Raw genomic sequence first — 27,248 nt, 5'->3', positions numbered from 1 at the left:
CAACACACTCCAGGTGGCAGTATCACATTTACATTTTAGTAATTTAGCAGACGCTCTTATCCAGAGCGACTTACAGTTAGTGAGTGCATACATTTTTCATACTGGCCCCCCGTGGGAATCAAACCCACAACCCTGGCATTGCAAACGCCATGCTCTACCAACTGAGCTACACAGTATGCACCCTTAGTTTGTTTACCAACTCATTGAAGTAGTAGTAGAAGAAAATGGACTACTTCGAAATGGAGGTGGCCTCTGGCTTTGCTCATGCGCTCACAGATGCCTTAATAGGACAGATACAACGCTGTGATATCTATATATCTCTATGGAAGCAACCTGTCATACCCTGCATTCATAACCCAGTGGGAAGGTGGTATTTACCACATACGAGTCGGAGAAATCCACTTGAACGCCCCTCCAACTGGTAATTACTAGAGGGAAACTCGTCCATCATCCCTGAGCGCCGATTTCTACTACATGCTGACCTCTAATGTCAAGGAAATTACCTCGATAACAGCATTTTCGGCAGTTAAAAGCAACAACAAAACATTATTTCTAAAAAGCAATCTATTAATATTGTTTTGGAACACTATAATTTGTTTACAAGCATGATAGTTTATGGTTGACGGAGCTTGTTGGCCAAGTTGGCCATTAGCCAATCAGCATTTTATCAAGGAGTGAAAACATCCAACTAGTATTTATGACGTCACAAAAGGTCATTTCCACCATCCCACTTGGTTATGAACGCAGCATAACCTGTCGAGACTAGTCTACTCTCCACCCACAAGGCACTTCAATATAAATTCCGCCCTCACCCAAACTCCACAGTTTGCCGGCATAGGTCTCCAGCAGTAGGCTATTCTTAGTTAATTTTCGTTTTAATAATTTAATCTAAATGGATCGATACATATTTATCATCATGCTTTTGGCGTGTGTTCTGCGGGTCGTGCAGTGCTACAGCTCCGGAAAGGTGACTGGGGCTTGTGACAATATGACACCGCAACACAAAATAGGCGCGCAGCAAAGCCCCGCTACATTCTATGTCACCACTGACCGGTTCAGCTTCAAGGAGGGCGATGAAATCATAGGTGAGACATTATGTAGTTTTCTCTATTACTGCAGGGTTCATGCAGATATATTGAACACTCACCACTAGGACTATAGGTGTTATTAATCCATCTATGGTTTGGCTGTTATGGGTAGATGTTTCTGAAAAGTAGATATGGAATGAATAACGGTCTCCATTTTCTATGGTGGTGTTTAAATCAACTAAACACTGTGTTGTTTACAGTCAAGCTCCTGGCAGGTTCCACTCCATTCATGGGGTTTATGTTACAAGCCAGAGAGGTTGGAGGACGCAGTCCTCTGGGATCCTTCACTGTAACAAGTGGAGAGGCCCAGCTACTCACCTGCAACGGACTACCTGTGAGTCTATTCCCATAGAGACTGTATAATTCAATTTAAATCAATTTATTCCCACCTATCTATTACCACCCGATCTGGAGCCTGCTTTTCTGTTATGTAATGAGAGCTACAGTATTATATATAACCAGGGGCGCAACTTTGGTTTTAGAAGGGGAGGGGGGACATAACTTTTTTGTTATTTATTTGTATTTTTTATTTGTATTTTTATCCCTTCGGATAAACACTCCGAACAGCCTACCCGACTGCTCGGAGGCGTCTGCATGGTCCTAAAGCACACCGTAGCCTCGTTTTGTATCACATTCCATGTCCTTTAAAAGGTTCACAGATAATCATTTAATTAATTATCATAAATGTACATTTGCAATCAGCTTCTCAAAGATCAACACACAAATTACTATATCACTTTTACATAACACCACTACTCAAAGTGTGTGTTCCAAAACGTGACTTCACATGCACGCACAATTTGGGACAGGCACTGCAAGCCATCCCGATTGCCGTAGTTCGGCCACAAATGGTGGATAAATGAGGATAGTTCACTTAAGACGTTTACCATTGTAAAAAATATTTGATGTTCCTGTCTGTGTAAGTGGGCGTTCCCTCTCTCCTGTGAGCATGCTATCCCATGAGAGCTCAGGGTTCCTCCATAATATCTAGCATGCTCATATAAGAGAGGGAACAGTTGGCTCTCGTCTACTTATTGACCAGAAAAAAATAGCAGTGAGATGTCTTGCTCTGGGGCATCCCCTTCGTAGGGCCGGGGCAATAAAGTCTTGTTCACATTGGCAGTTTAAAGTGATTCCCCCCCCCCAAAAAAAATGCATATCCAATTCAAATCTTTTATTTTTCCTGCAGTCTGAACATCCAAAAAGCACATGAAATAGGATGTTTCAAGCCACATTTGAAACCACCTCCGTAGGTCAGATACAAATCTGATTCTTGGCCATGCGACTGATTTATTTGCCCTGAAGTGGTTTTTAGACTTATTTGGCATATCTTGTTGTTTGCTAGCTGCTCTGTTGACAGTTTGACAAGAACGTGGTAGCTAACTAGCTTGTTAATCGTTTACAAACAAATTAGGGAATGTGCTAGAAAGCTAAACAGCTACCTAGCTAGCTAGTTGACAGCTGTGGCTAGCCAAATAATTATTGCTTTGAAAGTTGGATTATTTTATCCTTTGAGGCCTTAAAAGTGTTCTTACACTATGATTTTGTACATTCAAGTCAACTGGGAAATGCCCATTGCAGGCATTGTCACCTTAGCTTGCTAAATAACTTCTGAGTGACGAGCACCACCGCCAATCATCCTACACCACTGCGCACACACCCGTTTTTACTATGACAACTAGCATAGCCATGTCAGCAAATGACTTCTGTCTGAATACACACAATCTGATTTGGTCACTTTTAACTTGCTGTTTGGACAGTCAGTATTCCAAAACGGATAAACACATTTTTTAAAAGATTTGAGCGTTAAGGCCTGCAGTGTGAACAAGGCTTTAATAGACCAGAGTGGCCCTGCCCCGATCAGAAAAAATGAGGGAGTGGGATGTCTCGCTTTTTCTACCATCTCTGGTTCGGGTCCCTTTCCTAGTATACCTGGAAGCTACAGAGAACGGAGAAAAAACTGAAACAACAGACAGATTGCTCATCCAAAACATAGATAAGTACAATAAATGGCACTCGAATGAAACCTGAACACTTGTCTGAGCATTATTTAAAACATACAAACAGTGACTGAATGGAGGGTAAGAATAATGTGTGAAATGTATGAACTGAGATCGCTAGGTTAACTTGTGTGTCGACCCACATTGCTGCTAATGTAGCTGAAAACGGAGCAGGGAGGTGGAGATTAGTTTGTGTGTGTGTGGGGACGTTTCTAGCATTTTGCAGGCAAAACCCATGGGGCGGCGCACAATTGGCCCAGCATCGTCCAGGGTAGGGGAGGGAATGGCCGTCAGGGATGTAGCTCAATTGGTCGCATGGCGTTTGCAACGCCAGGGTTGTGGGTTCGATTCCCACGGGGGGCCAGTATGTTTTTTAAATGTATGCACTCACTAACTGTAAGTCGCTCTGGATAAGAGCGTCTGCTAAATGACAAAAATTTTAATGTAAAAACATTTTAGTGGCCCTCCAGCAAACCGGGAACATTCCCAGAACCTTAGCTAAGATTCCCATTAAGTTCTAGTTAGGGTTTTATCTAACATTAGCATGATAACATTCCAAAAACAGTCAAAGAATGTTTTTGATAACAAAATGTTTTTTTCTTCTTCAGAATAAAATAAAAATCCTTGGAATGTTCTAACGTTCACTAAAATGTTGTGCACAACATCTCTAACAATCACCACAGAACATTTCCCAAACGTTCTTATTAGGTTTCCAGGTAATGTAATAATACAATGTACCAGTAATATTTTTAGAACATACTGCCGCAACAAAATGTGAGAGCAATAGAAATGGTTCTGAGAGAACTTTACGGGAACGTTCAAGCTAAAGTTGATGTTATTAAAAACACCCATAACAACAAGCAGGGAATATTCCCACAATGCTCTCATAAAGTTATAGTGTGACATTATGACATGGTGGTTCTAATAACGTTCCCTGAACATACTTCAGCAATAAAATGTTGAAGCAATAAAGTTGTTCAAAAAAAAAAAAACATTCCTGGAATATTCAGTTAATGTTGATGGAAATATTACAACGAACACCTATAACAACAAACATAAATAAAAAAAATGATGTATGCACTCTGGATAAGAGCGTCTGCTAAATGACGTAAATGTAAACACGCACTATATCAAATCAGATAAAAGTTTATTTGTCACATGCACAGGATACAGCAGGTGTAAACACTACAGTAAAATGCTTACTTTCAGCTTACTTGCAAGCTCTTCCTTAACAGTGCAGTATCAATATAAAAAAATAGAAGTGTCAATATAAAAGTAAATATTTGTAAAAACGTAAGTGTCAATGCGAGTAGAGAAAGAACACAAGAATGTACATGTACTGATATAATGATGGCAGTGATAATGGTGATATATGAGGTAGTTAAATGCATACAATCAGGGGTAAAGTGGCTGAGAAGCAGGATATAATTATCTATGGTAGGGTTGTGTGTGTGTTAGAAGAGCGAGTCATGTGAGTGTGCATAATCACTGCAGATCAGTGTTAATTTCGTCAACAAAAATATTGACTAAAATATTCATCAAACACCTATTTTTCAGTGGCAATTGACCAGACTGTCTATATACAGTTGAAGTCGGAAGTTTACATACACTTAGGTTGGAGTCATTAAAACTTGTTTTTCAACCACTCCACAAATTTCTTGATAACAAACTATAGTTTTGGCAAGTCGTTTAGGACATCTACTTTGTGCATGACACAGGTAATTTTTCCAACAATTGTTTACAGACAGATTATTTTACTTATAATTCACTGTATCACAATTCCAGTGGGTCAGAAGTTTACATACACTAAGTTGACTGTGCCTTTAAACAGCTTGGAAAATTCCAGAAAATGATGTCATGGCTTTAGAAGCTTCTGATAGGCTAATTGACATCATTTGAGTCAATTGGAGGTGTACCTGTGGATGTATTTCAAGGCCTACCTTCAAACTCAGTGCCTCTTTGCTTGACATCATGGGAAAATCAAAAGAAATCAGCCAAGACCTCAGATAAGAAATTGTAGACCTCCATAAGTCTGGTTTCTTTCTTGGGAGCAATTTCCAAACACCTGAAGGTACCACGTTCATCTGTACAAACAATAGTACGCAAGTATAAACACCATGGGACCACGCAGCCGTCATACCGCTCAGGAAGGAGACGCGTTCTGTCTCCTAGAGATGAACGTACTTTGGTGCGGAAAGTGCAAATCAATCCCAGAACAACAGCAAAGGACCTTGTGAAGATGCTGGAGGAAACAGGTACAAAAGTATCTATATCCACAGAAAAATAAGTCCTATATCGACATAACCCGAAAGGCCGCTCAGCAAGGAAGAAGCCACTGCTCCAAAACTGCCATAAAAAAGCCAGACTACGGTTTGCAACTGCACATGGGGACAAAGATCGTACTTTTTGGAGAAATGTCCTCTGGTCTGAAGAAACAAAAATATAACTGTTTGGCCATAATGACCATCGTTATGTTTGGAGGAAAAAAGGGGGTTGCTTGCAAGCCGAAGAACACCATCCCAACCGTGAAGCACGGGAGTGGCAGCATCATGCTGTGGGGGTGCTTTGCTGCAGGAGGGACTGATGCACTTCACAAAATCAAGACATCAGTCAGGAAGTTAAAGCTTGGTCGCAAATGGGTCTTCCAAATGGACAATGACCCCAAGCATACTTCCAAAGTTGTGGCAAAATGGCTTAAGGACAACAAAGTCAAGGTATTGGAGTGGCCATCACAAAGCCCTGACCTCAATCCTATAGAAAATGTGTGGGCAGAACTGAAAAAGCGTGTGCGAGCAAGGAGGCCTACAAACCTGACTCTGTCAGGAGGAATGGGCCAAAATTCACCCAACGTATTGTGGGAAGCTTGTGGAAGGCTACCCGAAACATTTGACCCAAGTTAAACAATTTAAAGGCAATGCTACCGAATACTAATTGAGTGTATGTAAACTTCTGACCCACTGGGAATGTGATGAAAGAAATAAAAGCTGAAATAAATAATTCTCTCTACTATTATTCTGACATTATAAGACAGGGAATTTTTACTAGTATTAAATGTCAGGAATTGTAAAAAAACAGAGTTTAAATGTATTTGGCTAAGGTGTATGTAAACTTCCGACTTCAACTGTAGCTGTCTATGTATACAGTGGGGGAAAAAAGTATTTAGTCAGCCACCAATTGTGCAAGTTCTCCCACTTAAAAAGATGAGAGAGGCCTGTAATTTTCATCATAGGTACACGTCAACTATGACAGACAAATTGAGATTTTTTTTCTCCAGAAAATCACATTGTAAGATTTTTAATGAATTTATTTGCAAATTATGGTGGAAAATAAGTATTTGGTCACCTACAAACAAGCAAGATTTCTGGCTCTCACAGACCTGTAACTTCTTCTTTAAGAGGCTCATCTGTCCTCCACTCGTTACCTGTATTAATGGCACCTGTTTGAACTTGTTATCAGTATAAAAGACACCTTTCCACAACCTCAAACAGTCACACTCCAAACTCCACTATGGCCAAGACCAAAGAGCTGTCAAAGGACACGAGAAACAAAATTGTAGACCTGCACCAGGCTGGGAAGACTGAATCTGCAATAGGTAAGCAGCTTGGTTTGAAGAAATCAACTGTGGGAGCAATTATTAGGAAATGGAAGACATACAAGACCACTGATAATCTCCCTCGATCTGGGGCTCCACGCAAGATCTCACCCCGTGGGGTCAAAATGATCACAAGAACGGTGAGCAAAAATCCCAGAACCACACGGGGGGACCTAGTGAATGACCTGCAGAGAGCTGGGACCAAAGTAACAAAGCCTACCATCAGTAACACACTACGCCGCCAGGGACTCAAATCCTGCAGTGCCAGACGTGTCCCCCCTGCTTAAGCCAGTACATGTCCAGGCCCGTCTGAAGTTTGCTAGAGTGCATTTGGATGATCCAGAAGAGGATTGGGAGAATGTCATATGGTCAGATGAAACCAAAATAGAACTTTTTGGTCAAAACTCAACTCGTCGTGTTTGGAGGACAAAGCATGCTGAGTTGCATCCAAAGAACACCATACCTACTGTGAAGCATGGGGGTGGAAACATCATGCTTTGGGGCTGTTTTTCTACAAAGGGACCAGGACGACTGATCCGTGTAAAGGAAAGAATGAATGGGGCCATGTATCGTGAGATTTTGAGTGAAAACCTCCTTCCATCAGCAAGGGCATTGAAGATGAAACGTGGCTGGGTCTTTCAGCATGACAATGATCCCAAACACACCGCCCGGGCAACGAAGGAGTGGCTTCGTAAGAAGCATTTCAAGGTCCTGGAGTGGCCTAGCCAGTCTCCAGATCTCAACCCCATAGAAAATCTTTGGAGGCAGTTGAATGTCCGTGTTGCCCAGCGACAGCCCCAAAAGATTACTGCTCTAGAGGAGATCTGCATGGAGGAATGGGCCAAAATACCAGCAACAGTGTGTGAAAACCTTGTGAAGACTTACAGAAAAAGATTGACCTGTGTCATTGCCAACAAAGGGTATATAACAAAGTATTGAGAAACTTTTGTTATTGACCAAATACTTATTTTCCACCATAATTTGCAAATAAATTCATAAAAAATCCTACAATGTGATTTTCTGGATTTTTTTTCTTCTCATTTTGTCTGTCATAGTTGACGTGTACCTATGATGAAAATTACAGGCCTCTCTCATCTTTTTAAGTGGGAGAACTTGCACAATTGGTGGCTGACTAAATACTTTTTTCCCCCACTGTATATCTGTCTATGTCTGTATATATGACTAAATAGACCCAGAAAAAACTAAAACTAAACAAAAATTATTTTTCATTTCAGTTGACTAAAACGAGATTAAACAAAATTATCTCTGACTAAAATCTAACTACTAAATGGATTGGATGAGAGTTTTTGGAGAGATTGAGAGCTTTTCAGTGATAAACACAATTAATATTAGCAGCACAGATGTGCAGCGCAGTTCTATTCAGCAGTGGGAAGGATGCAGCACACACAGCCTACATCAGCTGGTGAGCTGCGGGGCAGCAAGCTATGCAGACAGGCTCCGCTCCGGCTCCGCCTCCGATTATACACATTGCGCAGGAGACTTTAATGGCTGTGATAGGAGAACTGAGGATGGATCAACAACATTGTAGTTAATCCACAATACTAACCTAAATGACAGAGTGAAAAGACGGAAGCATGTACAGAATAACAAATATTCCGATACATGCATCCTGTTTGCAACAAGGCACTAAAGTAATACTGCAAAGAATGTGGCAAAGCAATTCACTTTTTGTCCTGAATACAAATTTGTGGCAAATCCAAAACAACACATTACTGAGTAGCTCCATATTTTCAAGCATAGTGGTGGCTGCATCATGTTATGGGTATGCTTGTAATCGTTAAGGACTGGGGAGTTTTTCACGATAAAACATTTACGTAAAGGAGCTAAGCACAGGCAAAATCCTAGAGGAAAACCTGGTTCAGTCTGATTTCCATCAGACACTGGGAGATGAATTCACCTTTCAGCAGGACAATAACCTAAAACAAAAGGCCAAATCTACAGTTGCTTACCAAGAAGACAGTGAATGTTCCGGAGTGGTCGAGTTACAGTTTTGACTTAAATCTGCTTGAAAAATCTATGGCAAGACCTGAAAATGGTTGTCTAGCAATGATCAACAACCCATTTGACAAAGCTTGAAGAATTTTAAAAAGAATAATGGGCAAATGTTGCACAATCCAGGTGTGGAAAGCTCTTAGAGACTTAACCAGAAAGACTCACAGCTGTAATCGCTGCTAAAGGTGATTCGAACATGTATTGACTCAGGGGGTTGCATACTTATCTAATCAAGATATATTAGTGTTTTATTTTTCATGAATCTTTTACAAGTGTTAGACTTTTTCTTCCACTTTGACATTACAGAGTATTTTGTGTAGATCGTTGACAGAAAATGACAATTAAATAAATGTTTATCCCACTTTGTAACACAACAAAATGTGGAAAAAGTCAAGGGGTGTGAATACTTTCTGAAGGCACTGTATAGCCTAAGGTTTGTATCACAACTAAAGTTGCATAATTAACTAGAAAGTAAGCATATAGGAGAACCTGTTTCAAATCACTTTGATAACATAGAATAGCCGCATGTGCACACTCCCTCAGAAATCGTTTGGGAAAAATATATGTTATATTTATTCAGCTATGTTCAATTGTATTCTTCTTACTATAAAGTAATGTAAAATAATGCCACAGGAATTATTAAATTAACTAGTGTAGCCCACAGCCATATGACATTTCCAGATCAGGGCCTAACATAAGGACGACTCAGAATATGCCATTTGGTTCTTCTGAAATAGACTACATTTTCTTCATATCATAATGTTTCTTTAGACCTGCCTAAAATAAATCATGGATTTATTGTGATTGTGTAGGCTATATTAAATGGATTTATTTGACTTTTTAATATGTAGATTTTCCAAAGGTCCTCCTCAGAGACAGGGAACTACCAGTGTCAAGCATTCCGGTGAGACTTTGACCATTCACTTTCACAAGTAGCAAGACTGACTCTCCCCCACTCTGCCTATCCTGAACACCATCTCCCTCTCTGGGCACATAACAGTAACCTGAGAGCTAGGATTTATCTAGTGGACACATTGAAGCTTTGTGCCCTTGCTGCTGACAATAAAAACAGGTCCCTCCCATCTGAACGAACTGCACGATCCCATACCTCCCTCCTCCCAGACACAAACCCCCCAGAGTTACCTCCACCATCTTTGGTGTTCCTGGTGTCCCTTGTGTCTCTGAAGTTTCTTGGAGCGGATGCTGCAGGTTGTGGTGGGCCCCCTTTTTGTATGTTGAGGTACTTCAGTGCCAGCTTGGCCGCCGTAAACCCATCCTTGGGCTCGTGCTCTCTGACCCAGGTCTGAGTGTTGTGTGGAAGAACTTGTAGAAGTTGCTAGAGGATGACGACCTCACCGATCTCGTCCTGTGTCTTTTCCTCCAGTCGAAACAATCGGCGGAACCCATCCCCGATGGCGTCGATCCAGCTCTCAAGCGTTGAAGGTAGGTGGGGCGGCAGGTAGCTTAGTGGGTAAGAGCGTTGTGCCAGTAACCGAAAGGTCGCTGGTTCTAATCCCTGAGCCGACTAGGTGAAAAATCTGTCGATGTGCCCTTAAGCAAGGCACTTAACCCTAATTGCTCATGTAAGTCGCTCTGGATAAGAGCGTCTGCTAAATGACTAAAATGTAAATGATGTCTCAGGGGAGATGTCCAACTTCACCAGCAGCGCTTCCTTCAGGTCTTTGTAGACATTGGACAACCCCTCATCAGTCGCTGTGTAAGCCTCCATGGCCTTGCCCTTGAGCAATGGATCAAGACTGCAGGCCCACTTCAGCAGGTCGTTTTCAATGTCCACCCACTGCTGGTACGACGGCATCTTCGGCTCCTTCCTCAGGAATGCTGTAGGGTTGACGTTGGTGCTGCTGGACTGGTCTCCTGGTGCTGGGGTTGAGGTTAGCATCATCGCTGCTTGAAAACCCTGCTGTGGGGTTGAAGTCCCTGCTGCGTCGTCCCTCAGTCGACTTGGTGTTGACAGACCCATTCTTTGGCTCTGGCTGGCAAGCTCAGCTTGGGATAGGTGAGGGCTGTGAGGATAGATTGTCATAGACCCCGGAACTCCTGCTTGATGTCTTCGTCCCTCCACTCCAGGCTACCATAGTTGGATGTGGTTCTGGGCCCTCCACCAGTTCTCCAGCCGCTCCTTCAGTCGGCTGCTCACTCGGACCTTCTCTGGTTGTATCTGATGATTCCATTGGCAGCTCACGCAGGTCTGAAATCCTTTAACTTACACAACTTATTGCGGCGCCGGTAGGTTCTGTCGCTTATATTTTCAATCTGTTGACGCATTGCACGTGATGCACAATATGTAAACAATAGCCAAATGTAACTGAATGTAGTCGACCGAGGGAACGTTTCCTCGCAATCAGCTGGAAGTTCGGCTCGGCCATATTGTGCAAGTGTTTGTCACGTGTGAATTGCATCAGTATTGAAAATAAAAACCATAAATAAAAATGAAATACAGACCAGCATACTGAAGGTCGGGTTGATAACACTACTCTGTGGATATTTGATATCACATTCCTACCTGCAAAAGGACCAACCACACGGACAACCGGTAAAGTATCATTTTATTCAGCATTCTGGCTGGTGGAGGTCGTGAGAGGAAACTTTCCTGATCCAAATGCTAATTTCTGCCCGAAGTAGAATTCCATGCAATTCAACGTTGGGTCTTCAGGCTAAATGCACATGTGCCCAGGAGACAGCAACTTACCAAGTTCAGGGCCAGCTCCGTCATGACCTCTTGGTCAGCCAGTCCAAACAGATCTTTATGTCCAGGACGATAACAAACCAGAAGCCTCATAACATGCGCAGTTGGAGCTACTCCAGGAAGTGACGTTACCGGGGTCGGCCTTGAACTTCGTGGCTTCAATGAGAGGGGACAGTCGTTCTCCCCTGCCGTGTGCTCACAGACGCCATAATGGGACAGATACAACGTTGCGATCTTTATTTATCTCTATGGTTCATATATATATACAGTACCAGTCAAAAGTTTGGACACACCTACTCATTCCAGGGCTTTTCTTTATCTTCATATGAAATAACACATATGGAGTCATGTAGTAACCAAAAAAGTGTTTAACAAATGTATTTTATATTTGAGATTCTTCAAAGTACCACCCTTTGCCTTGATGACAGCTTTGCACACTCTTGGCATTCTCTCAACCAGCTTCATGAGGTAGTCACCTGGAATGCATTTCAATTAACAGGTGTGTCTTGTTAAAAGTTAATTTGTGGAATTTCTTTCCTTAATGCATTTCAGCGAATCAGTTGTGTTGTGACAAGGTAGGGTTGGTATACAGAAGATAGCCCTATTTGGTAAAAGACCAAGTCCATATTATGGCAAGAGCAGCTCAAATAAGCAAAGAGAAATGACAGTCCATCATTACTTTAAGACATGAAGGTCAGTCAATCCGGAAAATGTCAAGAACTTTAAAAGTTTCTTCAAGTGCAGTCGCAAAAAACAGGTAAAACTCAGAAACCTGGTTGTAGCAGGGACCTTAAGGGTTCCCCTATTTCCTGGGGCAAGTAAACTGAGACTTCGGGCAAGCAGTCCGTTTTTTTTACTGAAAACAACAAAACTCTAAAGAATTCCAGTAGGCCTAGCCTAAAACGGATCTTTATGGATCATCCCCATTGTTTAACTTAGACTGACATTTTATGGCATGTATGGCAGCCAGCCAAGTTGAGCCTGCTCTGTGGTTGCCCCTTGGAAAGTGAGAGAGCACTCTGCTTTCTTTGTAGACGTGTGTCTTTTGAGATATTGATATTCATATTTTTAATGTTGAATAAATTCATGTACATTTTTGTATTTCAGAATCTAGACAAACTCCATATTTTAAAGAACACTATAAGGAGTATAATGACACGTTGTCTGTATCATGTATGGTTCACGGATCATGGGGTCTTACAGGAGGAGTGCATTCGGAAAGTATTCAGACCCCTTGACATTTTCCACATTTTCTTACATTACAGCCTTATTCTACAATGGATGAAATAGTTTTTTTCCTCCTCAATCTAAACACAATACCCCATAATGACGAAGCAAAAACAGGTTTTTAGAGATGTTTGCAAATGTATAAAAAAATAAAAAACTGAAATAATGATGCTGCCACCGTAGGGAATGTAACAGGTTTCCTCCAGACTTGAAATTTGGCATTCAGCCCAAATAGTTCAATCTTGGTTTCATCAGACCAGAGAATCTTGTCCTTTAGGTGCCTTTTGGCGAACTCCAAGCGGGCTGTCATGTGCCTTTTACTGAGGAGTGGCTTAATTCAGGCCACTCTACCATAAAGGCCTGATTGGTGGAGTGCTGCAGAGATGGTTGTCCTTCTGGAAGGTTCTCCCATCTCTACAGAAGAGCTCTGTCAGACTGACCATCGGGTTCTTGGTCACCTCCTTGACCAAGGCCCTTCTCTCCCGATTGCTCAGTTTGGCCAGGCGGCCAGCTCTAGGAAGAGTCTTGGTGGTTCCAAACTTCTTCCATTTAAGAATGATGGAGGCCACTGTGTTCTTGGGGACCTTCAATGATGCAGAAATGTTTTGGTACCCTTCCCCAGATCTGTGCCTCAACACAATCCTGTCTCGGAGCTCTACGGACAATTCTTTCGACCTCATTGCTTGGTTTTTGCTCTGACATGCACTGTCAACTGTGGGACGTTATATAGACAGGTGTGTGTCTTTCCAAATCATGTCCAATCAATTGAATTGACCACAGATTGACTCCAATCAGGTTGTAGAAACATCTCAAGCATGATCAATAGAAACAGTTTTGAGTCTCATAGCAAAAGTTCTGAATAGTTATGTAAATAAGGTATTTTCTATTTTCGCTTTGTCATTATGGGGTATTGTGTGTAGATTGATGAGGAAAACATTTAATTTAATCAATTCTAGAATAAGGTTGTAACGTAACAAAATGTGGAAAAGGTCAAGGGGTCTGAATACTTTCCTAATGCACTGAAGGTCTAAAAAGGGCCTAAAATGGCCACTTTCATCATGATGCCCCCCCCCTCCCAATGAAGTTTATATGTGAGAATTGCCAGAACACTCTAAGAAACCCAAAATATTTTTGGGGCTTCCTGGTGTTGAATCATCCTGTTGCATCTGAATATAACTACATCTTCATGGATCCTTTTTTTTCATTTTCTCAGAATTCTGCAGTTTCTCACACATCAGATTCATCTAAATCCTCCATCCAGGCAATATGGAGGGCCCCCACATCAGGCAACCTCGACTCCATACAATTCAGGTGATTCACCCATCCAGGATCTCTTAGCTCCTGAACCAGTATGTTCACTTCTTATAACCTGGGGCCCGGTTTCCTGTACACAGATTAAGCCAAGTTCTTGACTAAAATACACTCTCAATGGAAAATCCATCCCTTAATGTTATTACGTTGTTTTAGTATTTGTTCTGCCATGCCATTTTTACAGTGCATCCTTTGTAAAAGATTACTCCACCTTCTGGGTTGGAGTGAGAAGTTCTCCAGTTACATACAACATCACTGCTGTACCCCCAGCTAACAGCACATCCACACCCATCACCTCTACCACCTCGTTCGCCTCATCCTCAAAAGTGAGTATGATTACATGCACACAATAATATGATTATTGTGAATATTCAGATTAATATAATAGTTTGATTAAAACATTTGTATGCTTTGCAAGAAAAACATTTTCCCTAATAATTATGTTTTCATGGAGATGAAATCAGGCTACTGTTGGGACTTTGATAAATGCAGAAAATTGCCAATCAAAAGAAACGTTCTACCACAGAGACCATGTTATTTTTGGGAAGCCTATTTGATTCTCAGTTCTGACATTTTTAACTCCCTTCACTCGTGCAAAAGAGGGAGGCTCGCACTGCTGGTTTTAGCACATGCGCAGATTAAATAAACCGCTGGAACTACGATTAAGGTGTTTACACTCTTAGAAAAGAAGGTGCTATCTAGAACCTAAAAGGGTTATTCGGCTGTCCCCATAGGCGAACCCTTTGAAGAACCCCTTTTGGTTCCAGGTAGAACTATTTTGGGTTCCATGTAGAACCCTTTCCATATAACCCAAAATAGTTCTACCTGGAACTAAAAAGGGTTCTACCTGGAACCTAAAAGGGGACAGCCGCAGAACCCTTTTGGAACTATTATGTCCTAATAATTTGAAAGATTTCTCAGAAAACAAGGTGTTTTAATCAACGTATGCTTACTTAGATTATGAACTTACGCCGATTTAAGATAAGCAGAGTAAGGTGTTTACATGACTAATGCCATTCTCGGCCTACTGCCATAATCAGTTTAATATCGAATTATTAGTCTCCATGTAAACGTACTCAGTATTTCCAATGAAATCCTCAGTACTTATGGTAATAGATAATAGTACAAATATGTTTTATTTAAAACATCAACTTGGCTTAACGATGTCAAATAAGGGGTGCTTATATTTGTCTTGTTTCATTGCATGTAGAAGTGGGTAACCTGTACAAGTGTGACGGCGACCCTGGAGCAATTAGGGTTAAGTGCCTTGCTCAAAGATTTTTCACATTGTCGGGTCGGGGGTTCGCACTAGCAACCTTTCGGTTACTGGCCCAATGCTCTAACGCTAGGCTACCTGCCGTTCACTCTCTGACAATATTGTCATATTACATTTTCAATCAAACAATGACATTTATTTTTACACACTATTACATCAGTTGTCCCAAAGTGCTTTACAATAACATTGAATATGTTTGTAATAGTTGTCCAACTCCAGCACTGGATGTGGCAGCAGTAAGGTCTGTTTCAGCCAACCTCTGAACTGTGACCCTGGGGTCAGCCCAGACTGTTACTTCCTGTCTGCTATGACCTCTCCCGGTGATACAGCCGTCCAGTTGGAGATGACCGGCCCTTCAGATGGCTACATCGCCATCGGCTTCTCAGATGACCAGAGGATGGTAATGCAGCCTTCAACCTTTTCAGAAGTAGTGCATAAACATCCTACTATTGAATATACTTATTCAAATTTCGAGGCACTCATCCAGATACTTTCACTTCAATGAAAACGGTGAACAAGTTTATTTTTTGAATGATGAAGAAGGATTGTATGAGGGCAGGTGGAAGGCAGTAAGGAGCATTCAACAGTGTGCAATTTTTCTTTTATAACTTTTATTTTTTTGTACCCTGCACCTGCAAGTAGCTTGTGGCAGGGTTGATTGTGTTCTTCTCATAATCTGTTTTCCTCTGCTTCACATAAGGGAAATGATGACATCTATATTTGTGGACGGGACAGTGGCGGGTTCATCCAATTGCAACACGCCTTTTCAACAGGAAGGAGGAGACCGGAGATACTTCCTCTGGTACTTGCTTGCTATTATGACATATGAATGACGTGTTTTCAGGTTTGGGGTCAATCCCAATCCCAATAAAAAGAAAAGAGGATGATAGCAATTGGAATTAGGACTGGAATTACAGTTTACGTTCTGATTTGCCTGATTTGAAATGGAATGTACCCCCAACCCTGATGCTATAATGAATCACAAAACAATTGGTAATGACACAAATGTCTCTTGTTTGTCCTTTTCTAGGGAAATGTTTCTGATGTTAAATCCTCAGTGAATAATAATATCATTAGCTGTTCCTTCACGACTAGGAACCCCATCTCAACTCAGCGATCTGTAGGGTCCAGTTCCCTCTACTATCTCATGATCGTTCACGGGCCCACCAGTAATGGTACAGTATGAGCCAAATGCTTACAGTATAGTAGCACCAGTAATGATACAGAGGAAGTGGTTGTATCCGTCTGTAATTTTATTTACATAGTGCTATGACATCTGAGATAAGTTCTACCCTTTAGATAATAATGAGTGACATTACATGGACATGGAAGAAGGGATCTTTTTAAATCAGCACTCCTACTCTGAGATATTGTATGAATATGGGCCCTGTTATCTAATAAGAATGATAAACTGGGTGGTTCGAGCCCTGAATGCTGATTGGATGACAGCCGTGGTATATCAGACCGTATACCATGGGTATGACAAAACATGTATTTCTACTGCTCTAATTACGTTGGTAACCAGTTTATAATAGCAATAAGGCACCTCGGAGGTTTATGGTATATGGCCAAAATACCACGGCTAAGGGCTGTATCCAGGCACTCCGCGTTGCGTCGTGCGTAAGAACAGCCCTTTGTGGTATATTGGCCATATACCACACCCCCTTGTGCCTTATTGCTTAATTAAAATATTTTGGGCCTAGTACCAATGAAGAAAGCAGTCTGCTTCAGTCTAGCAGTCGTATGTTTCATAATATTATTCTATTATATATAATATTATTCTTATTCTATTTCACTCTTCGGTTACTTTGACAGGGATAATCGGGTTTCATACTGGCAACTTCATCAGTGCCACTAAAGTGGATATTTCAAGTCCTCAAGTTGCTACAAGTCAAAAAGAGCCACCCATTATTAAAGCGCATGGTAAGGTTGCCGATTCCCTAGTCAGAAGTTTGTATGCATAACCTCAAACATATTGTTATACGGTAATACACTGATTCTAACTATATACAAGCTTATTGATTTTTAAATTGATTTTGGATTATTGATGATTTATTATCCTGTTGTGCTTCAGGTTCCTTGATGTTGATAGCGTGGATGACCACAGGTAGTTTGGGAATGATCATAGCCAGGTATCTGAAAGGTGTGGCCAAGGGGAAACATCATTTTGGGAAAGATGTTTGGTTTCTGGTGAGTTTCTATAATACTGTCCCTAATGTGTTAGTGTAACAAAGTTAGATTTGACCGTAAACCTCCCTCCCCAGCTTGAAATGTCTTCACTGCTATCGAATTGGTGCCTTTTCTACATAGAGAGTGACTGGGAGAGTGTGTCAAGCAGGCGGTCACTTGTGTTTGCGAGGAGCTATACTGTTAAGCAAGCAAGTTTCACATTTTATTAGTCGTATGTACAGGATACACATGGTATACACCATCCAACAAAATGCTTACTTGCAGGTTCCTTCTCGACAATGCAACAACAATATGAAACATTTAAAGATACAGTTGAAGTCGGAAGTTTACATACACTTAGGTTGGAATCATTAAAACTCGTTTTTCAACCACTCCACAAATGTCTTGTTAACAAACTATAGTTTTGGCAAGTCGGTTAGGGCATCTACTTTGTGCATGACACAAGTAATTTTTCCAACAATTGTTAACAGACAGATTATTTCACTTAGAATTCACTGTATCACAATTCCAATGGGTCAGAAGTTTACATACACTAAGTTGACTGTGCCTTTAAACAGCTTGGAAAATTCCAGAAAATGATGTCATGGCTTTAGAAGCTTCTGATAGGCTAATTGACATCATTTGAGTCAATTGGAGGTGTACCTGTGGATGTATTTCAAGGCCTACCTTCAAACTCAGTGCCTCTTTGCTTGACATCATGTGAAAAGCAAAATAATTCAGCAAGACCAAAAGTCTGGTTCATCCTTGGGAGCATTTTCCAAACGCCTGAAGGTACCACGTTCATCTGTACAAACAATGGTACGCAAGTATAAACACCATGGGACCACACAGCCGTCATACCGCTCAGGAAGGAGACGTGTTCTGTCTCCTAGAGATGAACGTACTTTGGTGCGAAAAGTGCAAATCAATCCCAGAACAACAGCAAAGGACCTTGTGAAGATGCTGGAGGAAACAGGTACAAATGTATCTATATCCACAGTAAAACAAGTCCTATATCGACATAAGGAAGAAGCCACTGCTCCAAAACCACCATAAAAAAACAGATTATGGTTTGCAATTGCACATGGGGACAAATATCGTACTTTTTGGAGAAATGTCCTCTGGTCTGATTAAACAAAAATAGAACTGTTTGGCCTTAATGACCATTGTTTTGTTTGGAGAAAAAAGGGGGTTGCTTGCAAGCCGAAGAACACCATCCCAACCGTGAAGCATGGGGGTGGCAGCATCATGCTGTGGGGGTGCTTTGCTGCAGGAGGGACTGGTGCACTTCACAAAATAGATGGAATCATGAGGAAGGAAAATGATGTGGATATATTGAAGCAACATCTCAAGACATCAGTCAGGAAGTTAAAGCTTGGTCACAAATGGGTCTTCAAATGGACTATTACCCCAAGCATACTTCCAAAGTTGTGGCAAAATGCCTTAAGGACAATAAAGTCAAGGTACTGGAGTGGGCATCACAAAGCCCTGACCTCAATCCTATAGAATATTTGTGGGCAGAACTGAAAAAGCTTGTGCGAGCAAGGAGGCCTACAAACCTGACTAAATTACACCAGCTCTGTCAGGAGGAATGGGCCAAAATTCACCCAACTTATTGTGGGAAGCTTGTGGAAGGCTACCCGAAACGTTTGACCCAAGTTAAACAATTTAAAGGCAATGCTACCAAATACTAATTGAGTGTATGTAAACGTCTGACCCACTGGGAATGTGATGAAAGAAATAAAAGCTGAAATAAATAATTCTCTCTACTATTATTCTGACATTTCACATTCTTATAATAAAGTGGTATTCCTAACTGACCTAAGATAGGGAATTTTTACTAGGATTAAATGTCAGGAATTGTGAAAAACTCAGTTTAAATTTATTTGGCTAAGGTGTGTGTAAACTTCCGACTTCAACTGTAAGAATAGGAACATAAACATTAGCACGACTAGATGACTTTATTAGGTGGAATGTTCTTAGAACTAAACAATAATGCCACATAATCTGTACGCTTGGCTTGTATGTTTCTCAGGCGCACGTGTCTCTTATGACACTCACTGTTGCTGCCACCATCATTGCCTTCATTTTGGCCTTCTCAGAAGTTGGAAGCTGGAGTGGGGTATGTATCATAAACCTTTACTGCGCGCCGATTGTTATTTAAAACAAACAAACCTATCTGACAAATGCTGTGCCGTTTACCGTTTTATAAAACCTACTCTATTATGGAAGGCTCAGATAATTGAAATAGTTACGAGATACAGTTTATGAGCCCAGTGTGTTTATAGGGCGCCCATCCTGTGTTGGGCTGCATCGTTATGATCCTGGCCTTCTTCCAGCCAATCGCTGCCTTGTTCCGATGTGGACCTCACCATCACTGGTAAGGGATCCAGAATCATACCTACTGTATGTGAGTTTGCTCATGTGTATGTAAATCCAAAAGTGGCTTGTTTTCTCAAGAAGTTAATGTATTCTTTTTGTGTTATTGTTTTTTCACAGGCGATTCCTCTTCAATTGGTCGCATGCTTTGAATGCAGTGGCAATAAAAGGTTTAGCTGGTAAGGAACTGTGATCATGACATATGACATTGTTTTTGTTGGATTTTATTAGCATAGTACAAAGTACCGTATCTTCTCAGCCAATATCTGTCAAACATGTTTGTTGTTGCTCTACGACCATGTTAGTGATTGTGTTGACATTTTCTTCCAGTGGCAGCCATATTCACTGGGCTGTCGTATTTTAACACCTCTGAGGATAATTGGCTTCTGAAGGTGATGGGAGGGTTTGTTGGATGGGAGGCAACGCTGTACATCCTGCTAGAATTCCACATGCGATGGAAGCGCAATGGTGAGATCAACTACATAATGATATCGATCTTCATTTAGTTAAATTCAGGTTGATGATATATAGGCCCCTATAACATTGAATAACCTCTTATTGTGGATCTGTTAAGGAAATATTTATCTGCCATGTATAACTTTTGTCGGCCTCTTGGCATACGTCAAAAGCTCTGACGAAGGACAAGAGGCCGACACGTAAGCTTGAATAAACAAAGTGAAACAAGCAAGAAAAGTGCGCAGGTTTATATTTTCTTTGAAAATACTTCAAAATAACTTTGGTTGTTCTTCTAGATCAAGCAGAGAGTGCTTCTGAATCAGTAAGCTCAATCCCACCATTTAATCCCACACATTTAAATGTACTTATTGTGTCAGTGAATTAGTAAGTGGCTCATTCTTAACAACTATTTTGTCTGACACGGCTGTATTTGACTTTTCATTTCTCCCCCAGACAAGAATGGAGTTGTTACTGCTGGTCTTGTTTTTCCTTGGAAATATATCCTTTTTGGTGGCACTACTTGTTGGAATAGGCTCGTCATGAAGATCTGCTGAGCAATGGACTGAGATCTGAATGTTGATACAGTATATCTATAATATAGCTCACTGTATGGTATATTTTAAATCATTTTATATTTTTTTGGGACAAATGTTTTAAAGTACCTGTCCATTGATTGAGGATCGAATGCAATCAGCTCATCAACTTATACAGTATCCCTCCATATAACTATGACAGACTTTCCACGAGGACGGGGATATTGGACATTTAATCAGGGTTTATTGACTGACAGTACTTTCTTAACAAAAAGTAAGGAATTCTTAACAGACTTCTTCTTGCACAATACAGGTTCAGTAAACCCACTTATCGCACAGGATGCCTTTTTAATGTAACTTTAGAGGCCATTGAATTCAATTTTCATCCCCAAACCGGTATCGGACAACAGAGAAAATACTTACAACAGAAATAGGAAATCTAACATTACACATCAATGGTGTTGATAAATGTTCTACAGAAGCACTGAATAATCTAGACACAAAAACAAAAGGAGTTTGAGGAACTTATTCAGGAAAGACCGGGTTTCATAATAATAATGCTTTCAAACCCAGAGCAAATTCAATATAGAAACCCAACCAAAAAGAACCAACAGAAAAATAGTTACAAACGATGGAGAAATCCTTATCTCACCAAAGGAGATTTTGAATGTTCCTCCAACCTCACTTGATGATGAGTTTTGTGATATCCTTCTCCCAAAAAATAATGTTAAACTATCTGCGACACAAAAAATATATTGTGAAGGCCTAATTACACAGGACGAACTGTGGTTGGCAATTGATTATTTTCAGATGGGGAAAAACCCTGGCCTCGGTGGCATTCCAATAGAGATATACTTTTTATAAACTACTGAAAGATCTGTCATGTTTTAATTACTCTGATATAAATGCAAAACTATCAGACAAACAAAAAGAGGGACTGATCTCTCTCCTACTGAAGCAGGAGCCAGGGGGGCAGCACAAAGACCCAGTCTCTTAAAAAGATTGGAGGCTCCCCACCCTTCAAAAATATTGGCAAAATATATAGAATTAAAATGGTTTTGCTGGTAAATGAAGAGTCAACAACATTATTTGGTATGAGCAAACAGAATATGAGCTTTTAAAAATGAGATTAAACATTTTTATTTAAAAAACGAGATTTTCATTGGACAGTTATTTTAAAGAATTTTGCCAAAAATATACCTGTTATTGTTTTCACTGGATGGCAAAGTTGTGTTTTTATACTCTGTCACACCATTATAATTATATTACATGACATTTACATAATGTTAATAGTGGAACTGATTTATAATAAAATAATTGCTCAAAATGTGTACAAAATTGTAAAAATGATGCATTTCTTATTTACATTTATATTATAATCATACAAGTATATTGGCACCCTTTCACTTTTCTTAAGTAATTCTCTATTTCTTTTCAAATAAGTTGAAATAAAAATATACAGTACCAGTCAAAAGTTTGGACACACCAACTCATTCAAGGGTTTTTCTTTATTTGTACTATTTTCTACATTGTAGAATAATAGTGAAGACATCAAAACTATAAAATAACACTCATGTAGTAACCAAAAAAGTGTTAAACAAATCAAAATATATTTTAGATTTGAGATTCTTCAAAGTAGCCACCCTTTGCCTTGATGACAGCTTTGCACACTTGGCATCCCCCTTTCCCTTTCCTTTCCTCTATAATCTGTGGCATTCTCATGAGAGAGAGGGACCAGAAAAAGTGAGATGTCTCCTTTCTTTACCAGGGGGCATCCGATCTAGTGGCACACTTTCCACTGGACCAGAGGGCACTTTCGGTACTGCAGTTCAACTGAAGTACGGCCCAGAAAGACAATTCCCATAGACGACCCCATAGAAGTCAACATTTTTAGGACCCTTTAGTCATCACCTTTGCGCACAAAACATCCATTGAATTATTCAAATAATTGTCGCTGAGGCCGATCTCTGTACGTTCCATGTATTGGGCCTAATTACTCTATTTAAACTGAGCTTGAGTGTTTCATTTTATTCTGTTGTTCATTATTATTAATTTTTTTACTTTATTGTAATTGTTATTTTATCTTTTTATTGTATCTTAATGTTGAAGAAAACTGTAAGTCGCTCTGGATAAGCGCGTCTGCTAAATGACTAAAATGTAAATGTAAAATGTAAAACTGAAATTCCAATAAAAACACTATTACAAAATTAGGCTGGTGGCGTCCCCTGGGGGATGCAGTGTGTTATGGCTGCTTTCAGAAAGTAAGTCATTGGCCATACCTACCCTCTACAATTATGATATCGACAAACATAGAGGGCTATGTTAGACATGTTAGTGTCTCTGTCAAAACTACTACCTGTATTTTGTTTATAGCAAACAAGAGTGTACATGTTTTAAGAAATGACAACGTCTACTCATTCCTATTCATATGTACCAAGTAAAAAGTTCAAGTTTATTTTCACTCATATAGAATGGAAACACCCAGCTCAGCTGGGGAGAGCCCAACATCCATGCTCCTCTAGGCCTACAACCACCACCACCTCAGGTCAGTTTGTTTCAACTGCAATAACAAGGATGTGATATAGACCCATGTCAACCATGGATTAGTGGTCCTCTGTAGCTCAGCTGGTAGAGCACGGCGCTTGTAATGCCAAGGTAGTGGGTTCGATCCCCGGGACCACCCATACACAAACAAAATGTATGCACGCATGACTGTAAGTCGCTTTGGATAAAAGCGTCTGCTAAATGGCATATTTTTATTTTATTTATTTAGTTTCTCCTGGCACATAGATGAATTGCAGGTTAATGTTTTTGTTGTGAATCTTGTTCTGGAGGCAGCACTGCAGAGTGGTCACTAGCTGGCACAGCCACAAAATCATACAATCTGATTTTAAACCTAACCTTAACCCTAACCTTAACCACACTGCTAACCCTAATGGATAACCTTAAATGAAGACCAAAAAGGTTTTCATCAATTTTTTCAATATAGCCAATTTTGACTTTGCAACTGGCCTATCTAAAGGGAAATTGCTCAGTTCTGCCTCCTGGACAAGACCCATGACAATAAATATCAACCTACTTCAGGGTGAGGAACCATCTAACATCAAGTTAACTAGGCTGGTGGCGCTCACGGGGGATGCAGTGTGTTATGGCCACTTGCAGAAAGCAAGTCATTGGCTATACTTACCCCTCTACAATTCTGATATCTATGAACATCTATGGGTGGTTTTTGGGTGGTCTGGTTGACACAATTGAATGTTGGAATGTTACAGTAACATCTGTGTTTTTATGTATGCCATCATGTGGTTAATTGTATAGTTGATGGGAACTGGGGCGAGTGAGACATGGGCCATGCTTTGTGCTCATATGCATGGTATGGTATAGAGGCCACTGCAACTCATACCATGCTAGACTACGGACTCTATGGAATCTACAGTTGTGTAAAGTACTTAAGTAAAAATGCTTTAAAGTACTACTTAAGTAGTTTGTTTGGGTATCTGTACATTACTATTTATATTGTTGACAACTTTTACTTTTACTTCACTACATTCCTAAAGACAATTATGTACTTTTTACTCCAATACATTTCCCTAATACCCAAATGTACTCGTTACATTTTGAATGCCTAGCAGGACAGGAAAATGGTCAAATTCACGCACTTATCAAGAGAACATCCTGGTCATCCCTACTAACTCCGATCTGGCAGACTCACTAAACACACATGATTCATTTGTAAATGATGTCTGAGTGTTGGAGTGTGCCCCTGGCTATCTGTAAATAAATAAATAAACAAGAATGGTGCCTTCTGGTATGCCTAATATAATAAATGTGAAATTATTTATACTTTTACTTTAAATACTTAAGTATATTTAAAACCAAATACATTTAGACTTTTACTCAAGTAGTGTTTTACTTGGTGACGTTCACTTTTACTTGAGTCATTTTCTATTAAGGTATCTTTACTTTTACTCAAGTATGACAATTGGGTACTTTTTCCACCTCTGGGAATCTCCCATCAAATGTGACCCTGCATATTGTTTTTAACATTCTTGTCTGTTCTTCCTCTTTTTCTCTCCCTCCCTATCCCAAATCAGAGTTTCTCTGTCACGTGCTACAGCACAGGATACAGCCAATGTAAACAGTATAGTGAAATGGTTGCTTGCTTGCAAGCTCTTCCTCAACAATGCAGTAATACTAAGTCATATAAAATAGATACACACAAGAATATACACTACAAGGTCAATATCAGTGCCAATCAATGTCAGGGATACTGGTGACATTTGTGTAATCAGGGTTAAAGTGTCCCTGTGATCAGATGGGCAACAGAGGAGCTTACATCTACCTTAGAGGATCAGACCTCAAGCCAGAGTTTCACCAGTTCAGTGCTGTGGTCAGTACATATCTCTAATAAAACCTCAGATGGAGTTGCTTATTAATAAAGAGTATGTCATCATTTACATTGATAATAAAAAAATGTCACAAGGCCATTTTAGTTCTCCCAATAACTACTCTTGGCAGAGAGAATGCCCTGCTCCAATGGTGCTCTTCAAATATCCAACTCCAAGCTTAGATAATGCTTTGGGGATAGTCATCATGCAAAATACTTGTATTTTTCCATTTTCTTTTTGCACAAGCATAATGATAGTGGGACGAGCCTGGTTTGTGTCTGGTGTCGATATGGACATTCCTCCATAGCTCCCTCAAACACATTGTCTTCTTCAGGACCTTGAGCAAAGCTAATGGGACAAATATCAGTTGGGACAGCTTCCCAGGTTTAGAAAATGACCAGAGATAATTATAGAAACAAATTGATTTAATTAGTGTAGTCTATTCATGACTTTCCCAGCATCCCAAAGGGAGAGGGGACAATGGTACTGTAGACCAGAAATGGTCATAATGTCATATATGCTTCTATTACAGAGCAGGTGTTTGAGAAACATAGTCAGGACACTGCGTATATGGACTTCTTATTAGTATCTGATGATGTCATTATGATCAAACCAAAACATCTAGAGGACGGTTGTGGTGGCTTCTGTGTGTTTAATGACACACACACAGTGGGGCTGGATTCGCTCTTCTCACTGCAAAGGATGAATGTGTTCTGTTCTGCCTGATCTCCATTGTGAACCTGTGGACCAGACAGAAACCATTTAGATAACAACCTATCTGTTTTCCTGAGATTTCAGTTGGTAAATATAATTAATCATAAACATTTCATCTTAGAGGCAGACTTCATCTGTTCTATTTGATAGGGTAGAATTTTCCCTCACTGAGGCTCAAAGAAAATCACTGGGGGCTTAGCCCCAAAAGCAGCTCATGATTGGCAGAGAGGCCTGATTCTTTGATTCCTGACAACTGTTCTGCCATAAGATTATGTGCTTTTCTGGGTTTGAAATCATCCAGAGAGGGGAATTAGATCTCCACAGCAGCTCCTGTCATACACTGCCTTCTGATCCCTTCACTTCTGCTCCCTCCTCATTTTTTCCACTGCTGTCTATTCATCCCCCTTTCCTCTGTCCTGCACTTTGCTGAAGTTGCAGAGTGTGGTGTGAGCTAACCAACAGAGGCAGAGCAGAGCAGCTGATGAGCACAAAGCTCTCTGCCACCCATATCAGACACGCTGGGTGAACAAAGCCCCTCTGCTCCACAGACAGACAATGGTACAATAGCTGACCGGGCTGTTACAACATGTGCCATACTCCCATTATGGAAGCCCAGATCTGGTAGATTGGACTATTCACACGGGTTGGATGAATGATTAACGAAAACGCTGTGTTAATTGGATCAATTAGAAGAACATTGTGCTTTGGAAGTGTTCAAATTGCATGTGTGCCTGTCTGTCTGTCTGTCTCTGTGTCCGCTGTCATTCCCCACATACAGTACAGTAGGGCGGTTGGGGACCGGGTTACATAACATTGGGAGTTGCCATTCCCACCCTCATACTCTCTGTTCCCTCTCACTGAGGTGACAAACAGGGAGTCATAAACATATCCTTACTGCAGCAGATAAACCACACATTATTCAGACACTCAGGGTATAGGAGTGGATTAGACCAAAGCAAGTTCAGACAAGACAACACCACTTTTATGCAGCTAACCATATGAGCCTATTCTAGTCCTGTTTATACCTGGTTCTAACATGCAGCCTTTGTCCTGATCTTGTCCACATTCTGATTGTGCCCACATTTTTAGTGTAGATGATACAAATACGCATTGTGATCAGATCTTATGTGTAAACAGACGAAATCAGGTAAAGATCAGGAGGACGAAGGATACATGCTAACGGCAGACATAAACAGGGCTATTGATTCATGCACACTGCCTACGATGGTATGATACATCTACTGATGCAACATCTGTAGCTGACATCCTATTGGCTAAACCAGAGTAGAAGCCAATCAGCAGAGGGATGTGCTGACTCAGTGGTACAGAACATGGAACAGGTTGGCTAACTGTCCCACTTAGTCACCCACCACATCACACTCACCAGATGGCACC

At 40.6% G+C, this 27,248-nt stretch overlaps 1 protein-coding gene across 1 annotated transcript; it reads left to right on the top strand.

Annotated features, from left to right (window-relative positions):
- The first annotated feature begins 841 nt into the window (after nucleotides 1–841).
- LOC121580058 (putative ferric-chelate reductase 1) lies at nucleotides 842–22,019 on the top strand. The gene is made up of 15 exons (XM_045208442.1): nucleotides 842–1,085; nucleotides 1,289–1,422; nucleotides 13,841–13,938; nucleotides 14,123–14,264; nucleotides 15,420–15,614; nucleotides 15,915–16,016; nucleotides 16,245–16,389; nucleotides 17,030–17,137; nucleotides 17,289–17,404; nucleotides 19,419–19,505; nucleotides 19,672–19,763; nucleotides 19,883–19,941; nucleotides 20,093–20,230; nucleotides 20,515–20,540; nucleotides 20,672–22,019. Exons 1-15 carry the CDS (start codon nucleotides 893–895, stop codon nucleotides 20,759–20,761), a joined length of 1,725 nt encoding a protein of 574 aa, XP_045064377.1. The 5' UTR covers nucleotides 842–892; the 3' UTR covers nucleotides 20,762–22,019.
- The last annotated feature ends 5,229 nt before the right edge of the window (nucleotides 22,020–27,248 follow it).

The sequence above is a fragment of the Coregonus clupeaformis genome, chromosome 28 (assembly GCF_020615455.1).
Source record: "Coregonus clupeaformis isolate EN_2021a chromosome 28, ASM2061545v1, whole genome shotgun sequence".
NCBI lineage: Eukaryota > Metazoa > Chordata > Actinopteri > Salmoniformes > Salmonidae > Coregonus > Coregonus clupeaformis.
The sequence above is the reverse complement of the archived record's forward strand: the minus strand, read 5'-3'. Positions and strand labels throughout refer to the sequence as shown.